We start from the raw sequence: 18,607 nt of genomic DNA, 5'->3' as shown, positions 1-18,607 counted from the left end.
GAATGAATGAATGAATGAATGAATGATGCATTTATATAGCACTTTATTGTGTATTGTTTTACACCCAAAGCGCTTCATAATCATGTAGGCGGTCTCTCCTCAACCACCACCAGTAAACATTTACATTTATATATATATACTGTATATATATATATATATATATATATATATATATATATATATACACATCACAGTGGCCAAAGTGAGACACAAATAGTGCCCTCAAAATACAGTGCTAAATATATATACATATACATATATATATATATATATATATATATATATATATATATATATATATATTTACTAGTGCACTAATTTAGCACTGTATTTTGAGGGCACTATTTGTGTCTCACTTTGGCCACAGTGATGTAAAAATCAGAATTTATGAATTTGTGACTCGGAGCTAAATGCACATCAGCATGAATCACAACTGAACTGCACACCATTGCTCTGATGTGTCACTCTCAGCAGAGCACTAAAAGTGACCGATCTGTCTACGACAGGCCTCTGGTGTGTTCACAGCGAGGTTAGAGGAGACAACTGAACCGAGTTTGCTCACCTTACTTCTTCCTTAAAACTTCCTACTAGAGGAAAGAGCCTCTTCAGAGGAAGCTAAAACATCAGTCACACCCTCGCTGGACCCATCACCTAACCTTACATTTACATTAATACATTAAATGATATAACCACGATCATTTACACAGCCTGTAATTAGGTGTATTACTGGAGTCTGAGTTTGCTCCCTGTCAGAACACTGAAACGGCTGTAGTTAAATTGATTAATGGTTTCCTTCTAACCGCAGACAGTGGACGTGTTTCCGTGCCTGTGATAGTAAATTTAAACACATTGTTGGATGCTATTGATCAGTCTATTCTCTTTGACAGGATATTTAAGAGGAGCCTTCAGGCAAAACTCTTTCCTTACTCTGATAGTGCCTTCTTGTGTCTGTCCGAAAAAAGTTACACTAGACTACAGGCTTTATAAATACTTCGGGAACTAATAAGTGTATTACGAAGAAATTTTGTGGAGTTGTATTTCTTCGCCAGTGTCAAGTTAAGTGAGTGATTTTAGAAAAAGTACCGTGGTTCACTCAACTAAAAAAGTTTGCATTTAGGGTGCATTTTTACACTGTCGCCACTGATCTGAGTTTATTGGTATTCTTCAGAACCTTCAGGCCCACTTTGAGAGCTAAGAGTCCCAGCAGAGTTAATTAGGCTTTATTTTGCTTACTGATGCAGCGAATCTGTGGATACACATATCAGAATCCGCTCCACACTCAACAACACGCTTCCATCACAAGGCACGCCAGCACGCTAAATCCATCAAGGATTTCCAAAGCTGATAACTGCTGAGGACTCATCCACTGAGCCACGTTTGAAGGAGAGAAAAAAAGAAGGATATAAATAATTCATACGTACACAATATGAAGAGAACAGAAATGAAGTTCCAGTGGCCTGATTTTGGGCCTGGAGAACAGCAGTGCATATGGCTTTGTGTTTGCACATTAATTTGCAGGACTGCTTAAGATTTTGGTACAAAAACACAAATTAATTGCTATTAAATGACAGCAGAAGGATAATTATGAATGCACGAATGCCCACAGAATTATTATTCTAGGATACAAGCAAAATAATCACTGGATTTTCCAAAGTTTGTCAAGACAGTGACATCAAATCTTTAAAAGATAATCAAAGTTTTGCCAGAGGCACTTAATAGCAATTAAACTAGAGAGAATGACTTGTTTTATGAGTTGTTTACTTATTTTTCTACAACATAATAGGCCGAGTGTTTACACATTTTCCGCTATTTCTTAAACAGCTGCGTCATTATTTCAGTATTTTTTAATATCAGCCTATAATTGCCTTACAAAATAGTTCAAATACCCTCGTACCTAACATGCATAAGCAAAGCGAAGTATGATTGATTGTTTTACAAATCACTCAAACAGCTCTTTCTGTCTAAGTGGGCGGCTCTTGGCTAAAATAAGCTATCGACCCGACCTTTTGAAGTCTAGTCAGAGGTCTGGCTGAGCGAGACCACCATAACACTCGCATGCACATTATCATTAATACATTTAAAGTTACACACAAATCTTTTTTAATCCTGATAATTTAACCTACTTCCGATACATCTGACTTAATACTTTCTGATTTAAGCGTTTCTTAAATTTAGCATAACGAATCAAAATGATCGAGAAGTCGTAGAGGGTGTTTTAAATGTCATTTTAGAATATGGATCGCTGAAACATGGGCTGCGAATGACTTTGCAAATCAATTACCTCGTCCTCATTTTTATATTGTTTTCAGGTAACACAGCTGCGGCAAGCAGGGTGAGCCCACTATAAAGTAAGGTGAAATCAGCGCGCTGTCAAACAGTGTGAGTGGCGCGAAAGCGAGTATATACTGCCTCTGTGCGTCTCGCGCTCTCTCTGCTCCACGAACACGGATCGTGCGCGCAGCTTCTAACTAGAGAGCGCGAGACCTGGTAGCGGAGAGACCTCGGGGCGGGAGAAAGGGAGTGTGCTGGTGTATGTAGAAAAGAGAGAGAGAAAGAAAGAAAACGAGAGAGAGAGAGGTTGGAAAAAGACTACCACCTCTATCCATCAGCCGAGAATCCTCGGGGAAGTCACTTCGAGCGCGCGAGCTGTCGGTGCGGCATTTCTGCCCGTCCGAGCAAATGGATCATTAAACAGCGCAGGATGTGACTGAGGGACCCAGAAAAAACAATAACAAAATAAAGTATTATTTTTCGCTGCTCCAATTACGCTGGTTAGTCACTTGTTTTTTCTTTCACCAGGGTTTTTGTTTTCTCTTTTCATCATTAATGTGCGGATGTTTCGGCGAACAGATTCTAAGTGATGTCAGGAGGAAATGTCATAAATGCAGCTGAATGAATGAAAAGTTCAAAGATTTTTCATGGGTAAGTAACTACAAATTCAACTGTTGAAAATGAGTTTGTTGTGTTTTACCATTTGGACCATTAATAATAATAATAATAATAATAATAATAATAATAATTACTGTAATAACAATAATATTGATTAGCCTTGTTCATATTATACAATTTTTATTAAGGCGCAGCTGTGGATAACCGCAGTTAAAGTGTTAACAGTACCCGTCTTGATTATCGTAAAGTACGAACTAGCCTACAGCACTGTCAGTGTTTAGCGACCGATATTTCGTGGCGTTTTATTGTTTTGCATTAAACTCAACAGGTTCGCATCTGTTTCTAACTGCAGTTGCTGAAGGGCACTGTGTGTCTCGAGCACAAACCGTATCTTACCCTCTGGGGTCTCTTTTAGATGAGCTGAGAATAAATAGTTTTAAAATCAGCTTTCTTTACGAATTGTCATGATGCATGTGTTCTATAATGTTGTATATGGGCTGTTACTATAAAACAGACATGGTAAAACCTGTCTGGTAAAACAGATGTTATTCAATAGTCTTTAAAACTATACTATTATTGCAGAGTCACAGTATGTTAGAATACAATATATTAGTGTCGGAATATATGCATTGTTTTATCTGCACCCTTTAATGCAAAGTATGGGCTATAAATGATACAAATGTACAACTGTCTTGTTTTGCTGTTTATCTATTTTGTACTTTGCTTTGAGGGAGAAAACGTGATTCTAAATAATAGGTTTGAGGTTTGAGGTCTGATATAGTCTACCATTTTTTGCCCGTTCTTTCCTGTCCATATCTTGTATTTTTGATTTTCTGTACTTCTTTTTACTGTACTCTACATGATTGCGTCCCTTTTACCTCTGCCTCTCTATTCTGCTTGCATCCTGTTCATTCTTGCCATCTTTTCACTCCCATTTCACATCTGTCTCACTCTCTCCCACTGGAACTCTTTCCTCTTCCTGTCCTCCCACATTTGCCAACCTCTCACTCGCTCCTATCTTCCCATCTTCCTGTCTCTCTCTATGTAGATGGGGTCTAATCTAATGTCAAGCTGGTTGTGAAGGTGTTTGATCTGGTCCCCTCGACCCCAGCCGGAGTCCCCATGGCTGCTGGAGTGGCAGCCTGGCTCCCCTTTGCTCGGGCGGCGGCCATAGGATGGATGCCCGTGGCCAACCTGCCCATGCCCGTCGCACCGTCCAATAAGAACAAGCATCAGGACGAACTTATTATCCTCAACGTCAGTGGCCGACGCTTCCAGACCTGGCGCAACACGCTAGACCGTTACCCTGATACACTCCTGGGGAGCTCCGAAAAAGAATTCTTCTTCAATGAGGAAACTAGGGAGTATTTCTTTGACCGAGATCCGGATGTGTTCAGAAGTATTCTTAACTTCTACCGCACAGGGAAGCTGCACTACCCACGCTACGAGTGCATCTCTGCTTACGACGAGGAGCTGGCATTCTTTGGAATCATTCCCGAAATCATCAGCGACTGCTGTTATGAAGAGTACAAAGACCGCAAGAGGGAGAACGTGGAGCGTCTTATGGATGACCTTGAGGACAACAAAGACAGCAAACTCCCCAACATGACTTTCCGCGAGACCATGTGGAGGGCCTTTGAGAACCCACACACTAGCACCATGGCGCTGGTTTTCTACTATGTAACCGGATTCTTCATCGCCATATCTGTCATCACCAACGTGGTTGAAACGGTTCCTTGCGGTTATATGCCGAACCAGAGAGACATCCCTTGTGGTGAGCGCTACACAGAGGCGTTTTTCTGCATGGACACAGCTTGCGTAATGATCTTTACGGTGGAGTATCTGATGCGACTGTTCGCGGCGCCCAGCAGGTACCGCTTCATGAGAAGCGTGATGAGTATTATCGATGTGGTGGCCATCTTGCCGTATTACATTGGGCTCGTCATGACCAACAACGAGGACGTAAGCGGAGCTTTTGTCACGCTACGGGTGTTCCGCGTCTTCCGGATCTTTAAATTCTCCCGCCACTCCCAGGGTCTCCGGATCCTTGGCTACACGCTGAAGAGCTGTGCATCCGAGCTCGGTTTCCTCCTCTTCTCCCTCACCATGGCCATCATCATCTTTGCCACAGTCATGTTCTACGCTGAGAAAGGCTCCTCGTCCAGCAAGTTCACCAGCATCCCGGCCTCCTTCTGGTACACCATTGTAACCATGACAACACTAGGGTGAGTCATTTTGTCTCCGAATGACTTCTCTCTGTATATTTTTACACTTTTTAACCCTGAATGCACATCAAGTCACACCCCTCATGCATTTCAGAGGGTAGACTTAAAGGGATAGTCCACCCATCACTTCGTACAGAAATTGTACCTTCAGTGGTATAGGAGCTTGGCACCTTAAAGGGACAAATTTGTAACTTATTTAGGCCTAAGGGGTTCAAAATAGAACCTTAGGGGTACATATAACTACTCCAAAAGGCACTAATATGTACCTTTTAGGGGTAAATGAGGTAAAAAGTTGTCCATTTAAGGATACTGCATCAGTGACAAACTGTTGTACCCCTAAAGGTAAAATTTTTCCACAACCTTTCTGACAGTGGAATTAAGATTTCTGTCATTGTTTACCCTCATGTCATTCAAAATCTGTATGCAAACACAACACAGAAGAAGATATTGTAAGAATGTTTTAGTTCATACAGTGAAAGTTAATCGGGTCCAGTGTTGACATGGTAGCACTTTATTTTACAGTCCTTTTCCCCATGTACAGTACATACTATGTACTTATTATAGTAATTACAATAACTATGTAATAACTAGGTACTAACCCTGAACCTACCCCTAAACCTAACCTACCCCATGTAGTTACCTTGTATTACCAGAACTTTCTTAGATAAATATACTGTAAGCATACTATGAGTAAATGTAAGTACACATACTGTAAAATAAAGTGCAACCATTGACATTCTTCATTTGTGTTATGTACAATAAAGTAAGTCATACACGTTCGGAGCATCATGTGGGTGAGTAAATGATGACAGAATTTTCTTTTTTGGGTGAACTATCCCTGTAAGTACACCCATGTGCAAGGTCTTTTAAACCACCAAAGTGCAACTTAAACAAACACAACTGTTTACAGTATAACATTACACCTCATCGAAAGAGAATCCGTTTCCCTGTAGCTTGTGGATTTTCTTCCTTCTTTTAACTGCTATTAGCATCTAACCCTAATGACCATGATTGCTGACTGCAGTCATGCCTGCCTGAAGCAGCGGTAGGTTTGGATTTAACTCGCTGCCCCAGGCTAGACTTTATTCATCCCTATTATGCACCAATTAATATTTAAGCGTGTGTGAAGCAAGCAGAAGAACATCCTTCAGCATTTCTCCCACACATTAACAACAGAAGGCAACTGCAGAGCTGTACAGCCCCATTTACTTCAACCCTGCCCCTCATAAATCACAGACCATTTATTTGTGTGTTCAAGACTGATGCGAATAGACGTTTGACACAGTTGGTTTTAAGAAAATGTGGAGGATTAATTTAGGTGACTATTTTGAGTGATTATAGTGTATGACTTGAGTAATCAGCTATATATATGCTGCTACAGCTACTATCGTATTTACTATATGTAGCTGCTGTGTCACTGTGGCTTTGAAAGCATAGCTGAAGTCAAAACAGTCTTTGACTTCCTGTTTAGATGGATGATCATTGGCTGAAGCACCTGTGTGTGAGGTCGGTGAGCCCTGTGACCCCAAAACAACAAGATTAAGGACTTCACTTATTGTGGACAGTAACTCATGAATGTTACATTGCCAAATGGTTTGGTCATTGATGAATACAGTTGGGTCTGTGTTCAGGTGACTGTCTTTTTCTGAGGTGGAATTACAAATGGTTAGACACATAATTACTTATTTAGGCTTTCGTTTGAGAGCTATCTGTGTATATGTGCATGACCGAATCTCTTAACAGGTCATTGTGGGCATTATGTTGAACTATAACCCTATATATTGTCCTTATTGTTGTGTTAATGTGTTGGCTATTTTTACATGGATTTCAGGATAGCGCAGATCTCATGACACAATAGTACATTCACACCAGAGATCCAGTCTACACCCGCATCTGAGACTTGACCTGAGATGAGAGCGAGAGAGACTCTTCTCATCAATAAAACACGCTGCAGAAGTGTGTGTCAGTGTGACTAATGTTCTCAGGTACATGTGCTGAACAATGTAAACCACTATGACATTTCCAACCCCACTGACGTCATTTGTTCTCACTGCCTGTGTGTGGGAGTGTTTCCCATTCAGCTCAATCCAAATATGAGGGTTCATTTTCCCATCCCAGCAGTTTTGCATAGTTGATTGTGCCAGCAGGTTCAGGTTTGTATCCCATCATAACCCACCTGTTGATTCTGAGGCATCCTGTCTGTGCTCTTGACCAATGCGGTAGTGTTTTTTTCACGCCTGGTGCTTCTTTTATTCATTGATTCTTTCACACTGATGTGCACATTATTGCGGTCTCCAACTCACTCAGTCAGAGTGAAATACAGCACTGCAATTCAGCTTCTCTGGTTAGACTGAGACATTGCATTACCATATAAAACACGGACCTGCTGCCCTATGAACACTTAGCATGTCAGCTAGGAGAACTAGTCCTCAGAGCAATAATCAAATCAGTTAATCAGAAATATCCAGCATATATTGTGAGTGAATGGTTAACTGTTCTTCTCTGTCCTGTTATCTGAAGTGTTTTCCTCCTCCTCTGTATTGTTTACACCAGTAACATTTAATTTAGCTGTTCTACTGTTGAATTTCATGGCTCTGTGTTTTCTCTTTGCAAGACGGCTGGATAAGACTTGAAGTAAAACAAAAGAGTGCAAGAGAGAAGAGAGGGTGAAAGAAAATTGTATTGCTTGGACATTGCTCTTACTTCTTTTAGGGATGCACGATATAGCTATATATAAGTCGTGGCCTAATGGTTAGAGGGTTGGACTCCCAATCGAAGGGTTGTGAGTTCTAGTCTCGGGCCGGACGGAATTGTGGGTGGGGGGAAGTGCATGATCAGCTCTCTCTCCACCTTCAATACCACGACTTAGGTGCCCTTGAGCAAGGCATCGAACCCCCAACTGCTCCCTGGGCGCTGCAGCATAAATGGCTGCCCACTGCTCCGTGTGTGTGCATTTCGGATGGGTTAAATGCAGAGCACAAATTCTGAGTATGGGTCACCATACTTGGCTGAATGTCACTTCACTCACTATATTTGAACCATATTGTTTATTAGTCAATTATTTAATGTGTATTTTATTTATTTAAAGAGGTCATATGATGTGATTTAAATTTTCATCTTCTCTCTGGAGTGTTACAAGCTCTTGGTGCATGAAAAAGATCTGTAAAGTTGCAAAGACTAAAGTCTCAAATTCAAAGAGATATATTTTTTTTTATCAAAGTTAAGACTTGCCTAGCCATGCCCCTCTAAAACGGCTCATTCTGACACGCCCCCATATGTCTACATCACTATGTGGAAATATTTGCTTAAATCTGCCCAAATGTTCAAAGAAAGAAGGCGTGGTTTCAGTACCGCAGTTAGTGTTGAAACACCCATGTCAGGGAGATGCTGTGTGTATCTAGGCAAAAGCAAAATCACTTTATTTGGCCTTCCGAAAGTAGATGCATTTAGGAATCTTTAAGATTACTTACAACAGAACAGCAACAAATTTTATGGACGGCCGTTTTGGGAACCTAGGAGAGGAGGTAATAAAATGACACATTTGAGAGAGGCGGGGCATAGAGGACCTACAATAATGTACAGTATTTACAAACATTATGTGTTTTTGAAAATTAAATGTCATCAAACTTATTCTTTTAAACCAAATACACAAAATAACTATCTTTAAAAAAGCATCATATGACCCCTTTAATGGTATATTGGATATTTAAAGGGTTAGGTTAAATTAGATTACCTTTGCTGACTAACACTCATGTAATGTTAATCTTTAAAACACTAATAATTTAATAACACTGTTAAATGTTAAATAAATCTTTTACAAATATAAAAAAATAATTTCATACTGTGAATTGTTGTGATGCCTAGATTGATGTTAAACCATTGATTTGAGTGTTTTTGTTTTTACTAGACGACATTGTATAGCATTTTACATTTGCATTTACGGGTTTTCAGCTATAATGTAAGTTTAGTAATATTAGCGAGAAGTATCGGTGCATCCCTAGGAGGTTTAGGGGAAACAAAGAAAAAGCTGATATTTAAACACAAGCATTACTGAAAAATCAATTAAGTCTCTTAAAATTCCATAGAAGAAATAAAAAAAGTACAGTAATGAGACTGTTGACATAAAATGAGAGTCCAGTGCAATAAAAATCAACGTGAAGTCTAAGTTTCTAATTGAAATCTTCATCTTTTTGATTGCAAACTTTGTTTGCCGATAACTACGTTTTTTTTCTTATTTTTATACAATACATTTCTACAGCAGGGGACTCTTGGCTCCATTTGCTCACCATATATTCACATTGCTATCTAAGAGAAACAACTGAGATATTAATGTCATCTCTTTTGTGATTTTTCTTTGCTAGGGGATTAACCTTTGGCATATGAGTGAATGAGTCCGAATGACTGCGAACCCTATATTGCGTGTCCTACAGTGAAACATTAGATTTTGTGTTGCATAAATTGTCCAAGCACTGATTCTGTTGCATCATGGTCCATTTGTTAATCTGGCCCTGAACACAGTGCTGGAACATCCACGTCAGATCCAGGCAGGGTTTTATCTGTGTATTAATGCCGTTAAAGAGAGAGAGATTTGGACCGTATGAGGGCAGAGTCTGTTTTGAAATTACTTTGAGGTTTTACACTTGTGTTTCTTCTGTAAAAACAGGAGGCTGCTGGGGGATTGGGGATTTTGCAGAGAATGGATGTTTGTTTATTTATTTATTTATTTATTTATTTGTGTTAATAAGATGGTTTTGACCTTTAGGTGGAGTAGCATATTCAAAATGACCTTTAAAGAGAAACACAAATCTCTAGTGTGCTTTACAACACAACGGCTTATAAGAGATGCACCTGAAATATCATTTTCATTCCCCCTCTCTCTCTAATTCTGTGTATTGGTACCTTATTAGCCTTTTGCCTTGCAGTAGTAGTTTTTTTTTTTTTAGATATGCTCCCTATGTTACAGACCTATGCATTCTGCACGCTAATTTTGCTGTGAAGAAAATCACCCTGCTAATGAGGGCTTTCAGTTGTTACCACAAGCTGTAATTAACATGACACTCAAAATTCACGCCCTCGTTTGAATAGATCCAGACTCACCATTCTGCCCCAATACATGGTTGACTCTCTCGTGATTCAACATCGCTTCTATTGCTCTGTTAGTAGCTGAACATGCTCTGTGGATACTGATCAGAAACATTGATTAAAGTGAACAAAGGATGAGGGAGAAGAGGATAAGGGACAGAAAGAGGAATGAGGTTAAATCCATTAGCCAGGGTGAATGATGATAATCACCCACAGCTGCAGGGTGTCAAACCGAAGTGTTTCGGATCGGTAAGGCAACATATGTCTCTGTGTGTGTGCGTGGGGGGTCACTGAGTTCAGAATAGCTGTTTCTCTCATGATGTTTGCTGTCAGGGGTTGTGTAGGAGCAGCAGAGTACAAAAATCAGTAGAAATCGACTTCCAGTCACACGAATGAGACTTTTGTGTTGCTAATGCTCTTGATCTGCTGTGTAGTACATCGAGATGTAAAATTCTCAACATCATGCTCTGAAGCAGATACCGTGTGAGTGTGTTTAAATGGAAATATAGCCTATATATGTATGTATATGTATATGTAAAAAATAGTTCAGGGTCTTATAATTCCCCCCCAAAAAATGAGACAGTACCATTTCTATGCATAGGCAAGCTACAGTAGGTGGTTGCCTAGGGTGCCACCAGATGGAGGGGGCACCAATGAGCGTGAATACTGGCGCTACATTTTAGCATTGTTGTGATAAAGAGTGGCACCTCCATCCTGAAAAATTATTGCTGACCCACTGAATCCCCCAACATCATTGGGCTAGAGTACTGTCAATTTGACAATGCCTATATGCCATTGGATAAGAGTGCTGTCAATTGCTGCCTCTGATTATTGCATGCAAAGTTTGCATTTGGAGCACTCAACAATCCCATTAGATCAATGGTCTGTCAGTGCTTTGGCAAGGTAAGGCTTTTTTTGTGCCATGTAATAAAGATAAGTTCAAAGGCCAATTTAAAGGGGTCATATGATGCGAAAATTTTTGCTTTCTCTTTGGAGTGTTACAAGCTCTTGGTGCATGAAGAAGATCTGTAAAGTAGCAAAGACTAAAGTCTCAAATCCAAATAGATATTCTTTATAATTAAAAAAAATAATAATCAAGCTTGAACTGATGGTAAAACTAAGGACAGAGAAGCGGGGCATAGAGGACGTACAATAATGTACAGTATTTAAAAAAAATAAAAGCATGTCATGATATTCTGTTACACCAAATACACAAAATAATGATCTTTAAAAAAGCATCATATGACCCCTTTAGAACATTTGTACAATAAAAAGTGCACAAAATTTGTATTTTGTTTAGGCAGTATTTGTGGCAATTGAGAAATCATGTTGTGCATTTGGTCCAAAAGGTGTGCAACCAATGCATTGTTAAAGAATCAGTGTGTCATTTAATATTCACATTAAAAAAAAAAATGAAAAAAAAAAATTGGTTTGGTAAAATTTGCTATTTTAAAACATAGTTCCGGTCCTTGAATCTGATTGGCTGAGCCGAGTTCAAAGCGGTTGTAAATTACACTACAAACATACACCTGTGTGTTGCTTGGCAACCACTTCGTTGGAACTACACCATTTCTGAGGAACTACATTGTTTGTTAGAAGAATACTGTTTTTATTTATATAATTACACTTTATTTGCTCTGATTTACTCTGTGAAACCTTACTACTTCGATGGCATATGGAATAACCGTTTTATAAATACAATAAGCCATGTGAAGCTGTGATTTACAGTTATTTTATAACAGCTAAGAGAATTTTAGGCACTCCCCTTTCATGCCGATAAATTCACTGTAAACCACAGCTTCTTGGGGCTTTTTGATTTAATTCACAAGATCAATACATCCTTTATTAAACCGCTTTGTCTAATTTAATGCATCCTTATGAAAGTGTTGAAATGCTGAATTGATTATTTCGCTTCCAGTAGCACTTGATGGGAACAGAGTCTTACACATAGAGGGCAGATCGTCATGTTATTTAAAGGGGAAGTTCACATGCTAATGAGTAACAAAGGAACAAGTAGCTGCATTCTGATTACTTTTATGCCACTGATCAGGCTTTTAAATGTACAGTTGTTTGAGGTAGAGTTTTATAGGTTTGACTCAAATAATAAAACAATAACTGACACAAGAACAACAAAACAATTGAACAAAAACAGATAAAGACAGCCATTGATGATATCTAAACATATCCAAATCTAAATGTAATAAAATAAATGTATGTGTGATGACAATTTCTTAGCAATACAGGCATCCAGTGGCTATAATTGTATTACATATAACAAATTGTGCAAAATGTATTAACAGTCAATTTGCAAATAATGCGTTTCGATTTGTTGAACTCACAATGTGCTTAATCTCCACAAATTTCCATTTTACTTGTTTTTTTATCAAATAAATGCAGCCTAGTTGAGCATAACTAACTTCATAAACATTAAAATAGTGCTTCTTTTTAAGAACAATGTTGAATTGATCAATCATCAAATACTCATTACAAAATGAAAATCAATACTTAGGTCTTTTTTAGGTATCAGTATTTGTTTAATTTATCTATGATCAGTCATATCAATTACAGTTAATTTAATGAAAAAACAGGTTGCATCTTCTACACTACAGATTGCAATACTTAATGACAAATCAGACAGTAGAAGACTTGCAATAGAGCGCACAAGTAGTATGGACCACTTTTATGATATTTTCATGTTGTTTCAAGTTTCTTGTTGTTCGTCGTGTTTCATGTTTTTGAAGCTTCAGAGTTCCAGTGCCCATTGTAACTCCATGGGGGGGAACTCAATCTGCACAATTTTTCAGAAGGTATTCCATAGAAAAAAGAAACTCATATGGGTTTCTGAAAATAATGACAGAAGTTTCATTTTTGGGAGAACTAATCCTTTAAAGCAGTAACAAATGTTAAAAAAAAACTCAAGTATCCAATCCAATCAGTTCTCTCTAGCTGTTCTTCCCCCACGCATAGTGAGCTCTCTTGATGCTACATTCATATCCCTATATCCATCTCTAAAAAGAAATAAATAAAATTAAGTCAATAGCAGCCTCTCTTTATCTGTACAATTTCCATGTGGTGCATTTCATCATGCAGCACAGAGAGAATCTATGAAATTCAAATGAGTAAAAAGAAAGATAAAGATTCATTTGTTTGTTTGGGCTTTTGCCTCTCTTCATTCAAAGGCTCTGTGTTCCGGGAGGTTTAGAGTTTCTATGATGGCCAAATTGCTGCCGTTTCATCCCATCAGCCTTCCATAAACACACACTTCCCCCATTAGCGATCAGATCTGATGACATGTAATGGGAGCATCAATGAAGGAAGGTATTGTTACCCTGCATCCAGTAAAAAGAGAATTAAATCCATTACCCGTGCATTTATTTGAACAAGCTTTCAACCCAATGTCAATTTCATTTGATCTAGTGGTCACCGGTCATAGATGTCTGGATTTCGGAGGGTTTTATACCGATTTGCCGTGCCTTTGTTTGTGCTTTCTGCTCGTTTAAAGCTGTCGACAGAAGGTACGAGGGAAGATTACAGGTGTTAGGTCAAGCTCTCCACTTTAATGAAAGGTCTTGGGAGGAAAGTGACAGTCAAAGGAACATCTGACCTTTGAAATCTCAAAGAAATACCACTCAGAAAAATCCAAGTATGCTATCAACTCTGATGATCAACTCTGAGTTCAGAGATGTGAAAATATAAATGATACTGTGCTGTAAAATGTACACAGAGTTGGCATCCAAAAATAAAAACCCTACACATATATTTCTTCATTTTCTTTATATTATTTTGTTGTATTTTGAGCCTAAGCTTCATCTAAAATTAATATGTTTCTGTTGTGCTAGCTAAATACATAGGAATAAGATTAATAAATGCAATTAGAAATGTAAAAAATCCAAAGGATTATCAATAAAGTCACATTGATTCTTGCTGATACAGTGGTGTGAATGTCACTACAGACTGATAAAGGTTTCAAGTTCCATTTCCTTTTTGTCGGGGAACAAGTTTTTGATAACCTTGACCTGTACTATATACCGCTTTTATCATCTCTCTTCCATTTTAGGCTTCTAGCAGGTAAAGAGGCTTTTTTTTTCATGAGCACTTATCCTATTTCTATGGAACAGACACATAGCGGCCGAAGTAAGGGGGCAGTGAACTAAAGCCTAGGGAGCTGCTCAGAGAAAGATACCCACTAGGACACAATTCATTTTCAGTCCTGTCAAACTGCCCGAATATTTATCTCAAAGCTGTATGTGTGCACCCCTCGTCAGCCTAGAGAACGCTACTGCTCTAGGTCACTCTGTACAGTATATCGCATATGCCAGGATCCGCCACTGCTCAAAGCAAATTCTTGCACAAATAATTTACTGATGCATTCATTTTGTAGAGGAGTCGCACACTGTGGCTATTAAATAGAGTAAAATGCATTGAGAAAGACATAATAGTTTGGTCAAATATGACATTTTGGATGGTATGGCTGAGGGAGCAATGCCTCTGGATGCCCTCCTGTAGCGCCGACCCTGATTGTATGCTGTATATAGAGTGCTTATGACAGGTATACAAATTGACATCCTTTTTCTCAGCACGGGAAATGATCATTGTTTCCTGCGGAAATTCCCATAAGCTGATATATCGAGGCTCTTGGAAGTCATATATGAGAGTATTCATTAACCCATAATGTTTGTATGGAGAGAATCTATGTGTTCATTGTCATAAAAAGCTCATTAAAACTACATAGAGAATGAATGAATGATGCTGCTGCTGATGTTTTTTTGTGCCACTATGTGCAAATGACCGTGCTAAAGTTACACAGCTGTGTGATCATCTTAAATATGACAATAACAGTATTGTCCCGCTTACATACAGACACTCACATTTTCCCCTGAGAGCCTTTCTGTGTGTGCTGTAAACGTATGATTTTGCTCTCTCCTGTGCTATTTTCGACTGTAATCTCTTCGCGTCTGGGTCTCTGTCTCTCTAGCTGATCTACACACTGAATCGCGAAGGTTTCAGAAGGTTATTTGTCACTCAAACACAGAGTAGTTAAGAGCAGATGTCTGACAGATTAGTCTCACGACATGGAAAGACAGCATAGTGAATACATTTCAAAACTTAATTCATTGCCGAAAAAGTGCTCCCTGTTACAGAATACAGGTTCTGTTTTTTTACTGTATCCAAGTAAAATAACAACGAACTAAAAGTTTGTATATAGCACCTCTTAAAATATTGTTTTAAGGCTTTTATAAGGAATCAAGCTCCCCTTATCCATGTGTGATGTTTAATACCTTTTTCAGACTCTCTGATGCCACAAAATCCCAAAATATGATGATCCCTTTGCAAGAGACCTCCTTCCTAAAATATAAAGACAGCTATATAATTTAATAAAATTGTAATACAAGTCTTTTTGTGATTTACTACATAAAATCTTATTTCATAAGGCAAAGACATTCTATGAAAATGTAACCTTAATATCTTTAATATAAGTAAAGCCATATCAAAGACTGAAATCATAGTGAAATTAATGGTTGAAATCACACTTTGATGCTTGTTTTCTCATAATTAGGTTTTGAGACTTGAGCTTGGATTTCACAGATAGGATCACATTGTCTGGAAAGATTTTACTTTCAGATCACACTACGATTAAATATACATTTAAAAACCTGAATACCTAACAAGATAAATCTACAGCTGTCAGTAGATTGAAATAATTGTCTTAGTCTTATGATCCATTAACTATTTAGAATGAAACAAAAATAAATGTCAAATTTGTTAAATTTAGCTTATTTTAGAATAATAATTATTATAACATTAACAACAATGATAGTAATATTAACCCGCATGGGCCGACAGGGCGTGGCAGGGCGTGGCTGTGAATTTTAATAATATTTTATGCATTTAACTATTATTGTTATTGTTATTATTATTATTACATTCAATTATTTGAAATTTTTCTGGATCTTTGACATTTTGGTCTGAAGTGTAGGTGAGGCAACTTTTCTGGTTAGGACAGATATTTATTTAATAAAGAATAAGGATGAACAGCTAGGATATCTTTTCTATTCAAATCTAAAAGAGAGTAAGAAGAAATGCACAGAGGAAGAGGAAGAGTCTGTGACTGACAGAAATAAACGTCTCTTCCTCTCAATGTTTCTGTTTAATGCACTTGGTCATTGACCACTGTCATCTTAACTGCTGGTAATGAATCTGCTACTGTCACACTGAATAATGATTTCACTCCAAACCACCACCAGCTGCTGCTGCTCGGGGCTGTGCATATGTTTCTGTGTGTGTGTGTGTGTGTGTGTGTGTGTTTTGTATGTGCATATGTGTGTGACAGGATCAAAACTTTGCTTGTGCTGCATTGAATAAACTGGGATAAATGTCTGTTGTTTTTGTCTTTGGGCTTCAGTTTAATCATCATTAGTGACTCGTTCAGAGACGTGAAATGGATGGTTTGACAGTCACATGACTGCAGCAGCAGCAACACTTCATACATACTGATGCAGACGCACAAGCCAACACACACTCGCAGACACACATGCAAGCACACACATGCAGCTATACTTCTGTCTCCTGTGGATCCTTTTCGGCCCCAGCTGGTTGATGCTGGTGCTAGTGTCACTAAACAATCATCACTTCTATGTGGTGTTTATGTTTACTCCTGATATTAGTTGCCCATGGCAACAAATTAATTAATGACTCTGCAGTGATAGCTCCTGCTGCTCTGAACTAGTGCTCATTAAAACAAATATCTAGTTTTAAACAGATGGACTCCACAGTGAAAATGCGGTTTGTTGCACCTACCAACCCTTTAGAGATCTTTAGAGAAAATGGTAGAAAAAAGCTGAATATATCTTGAATTAAAGGGTTAGTTTAGTCAAAAATTATATTAAGGCCTAAATTACTCACCAAGAAGTCATCCTAGGTGTATATGACTTTCTTCTTTCAGATGAATTCGGTAAGAGTTTTTAAAAAATTGTCTTTGATCTTTCAAGCCGTTTGATGCAACTTATCAAGTGTTGCACTCCATCGGTCCATGAGAAGTTTCATATAATTAGAAGTACAGGACGAGGATTTGTAAAGAAGAATATCGGAGGATTTTGAGATATGCCAAGAGAAGACTGGTTTTTCTTTACTAAAATAAAGGAAACTGTGTTTCCTTTGCTCCTGTTAATAAACAGACTCACTGGCGCATGCGCAACACTGGCCTCACACGTCATTCCCACGGAACTGCTTCCATTTTACAATAGTGAGTGCAAGCTAGATTAAAGTGATTATTACGTTTTTAATATGGACTTTTTTCTTACAAAAACGCCTCAGTTTGCTACAAAAGGCCTTTGGTCACCGCCAGGAGTAGTGTTAGACACTTTTTTTCAATAGATCCGCTATATATTAAACTTATATATTAAAGGGTTGGTTTAAGATATTTTAGATTAAGGCCCAATCCCAATTCTAACCCTTAGCCCTTCCCCTTTCCCCTACCCCTCCGTTTCGCGCGTTCACGTGAAGGAGTAGGGGTGTCTAGATTCTCTTTTGGTTGAAGGGGTAGGGGTAAGGGGAAGGGCCAGATAGTCTTTCAAACAAAGATTTTTCGGGACCACACTTCAAACGAAGGGGTATGACATAAAATATAATTGAGATTGGGCCTTAGTTCTCAGTCCCTGCATTGAAACTGTGTGTACGGTATACTGTCCATGAAATTCTAACTGACCCTCTGATGTCACATGGACTAATTTGATGATGTTTTTCTTACCTTTCTGGACATGGACAGTATACCGTGCACACAGTTTCAATGGAGGGACTGAGATCTCTTGGACTAAATCTAAAATATCTTAAACTGTGTTCCCGAAGATAATTTTTATTGGTTTGGAACGACATGAGGGTGAGTTATTAATGACATTTTTGGGTGAACTAACGCTTTAAACACCCGCTAAGTTGCATCAAACGGCTTGAAAGATGAAAGACAATTTTTTAATTATCTCCGGCCAAATTCGTCTGAGAGAAGAAAGTCATATACACTAGTGTTGTCACAAGACCCGGTACCTTCGGTACCTAGTCGGTACTAAAAAAAAATTAAATGTGACGGTACCAGGTTTCTTTAAGTACCGGTAGTACCGAGGTCCCGTTCAAACCCGGTTCAGCGCTATGATTTCCGTGAAGCAGAAAACGAGGACGGAATCTCAAAATCCAGTCATGAAAATGAAACTTATATTTTAATATGGACAGTCATGGGATTTGTCAAAGTTAGCATAAATTAATCAAATCAAATCTCTGTATGGACCAGTATCTGTAAATGTTAAGCCGCAAAAGTTAGAAATATGAATCCTGTTCTGCGCGTCTCTTTGTGAATTCAATTCAATTCAATTCAAGTTTATTTGTATAGCGCTTTTTACAAAATAAATCGTTACAAAGCAACT

At 38.4% G+C, this 18,607-nt stretch overlaps 1 protein-coding gene across 1 annotated transcript; it reads left to right on the top strand.

Moving 5' to 3' along the window:
• Positions 1-2,357: 2,357 nt before the first annotated feature.
• LOC127963226 (potassium voltage-gated channel subfamily D member 3) lies at positions 2,358-5,118 on the top strand. Its single transcript, XM_052562986.1, has 2 exons — positions 2,358-2,922; positions 3,938-5,118. The coding sequence occupies exon 2, from the start codon at positions 4,012-4,014 to the stop codon at positions 5,116-5,118; it is 1,107 nt and encodes a 368-aa protein (XP_052418946.1). The 5' UTR covers positions 2,358-2,922; positions 3,938-4,011.
• The last annotated feature ends 13,489 nt before the right edge of the window (positions 5,119-18,607 follow it).

This window comes from Carassius gibelio, chromosome B8, assembly GCF_023724105.1.
Source record: "Carassius gibelio isolate Cgi1373 ecotype wild population from Czech Republic chromosome B8, carGib1.2-hapl.c, whole genome shotgun sequence".
Lineage (NCBI taxonomy): Eukaryota > Metazoa > Chordata > Actinopteri > Cypriniformes > Cyprinidae > Carassius > Carassius gibelio.
The sequence above is the reverse complement of the archived record's forward strand: the minus strand, read 5'-3'. Positions and strand labels throughout refer to the sequence as shown.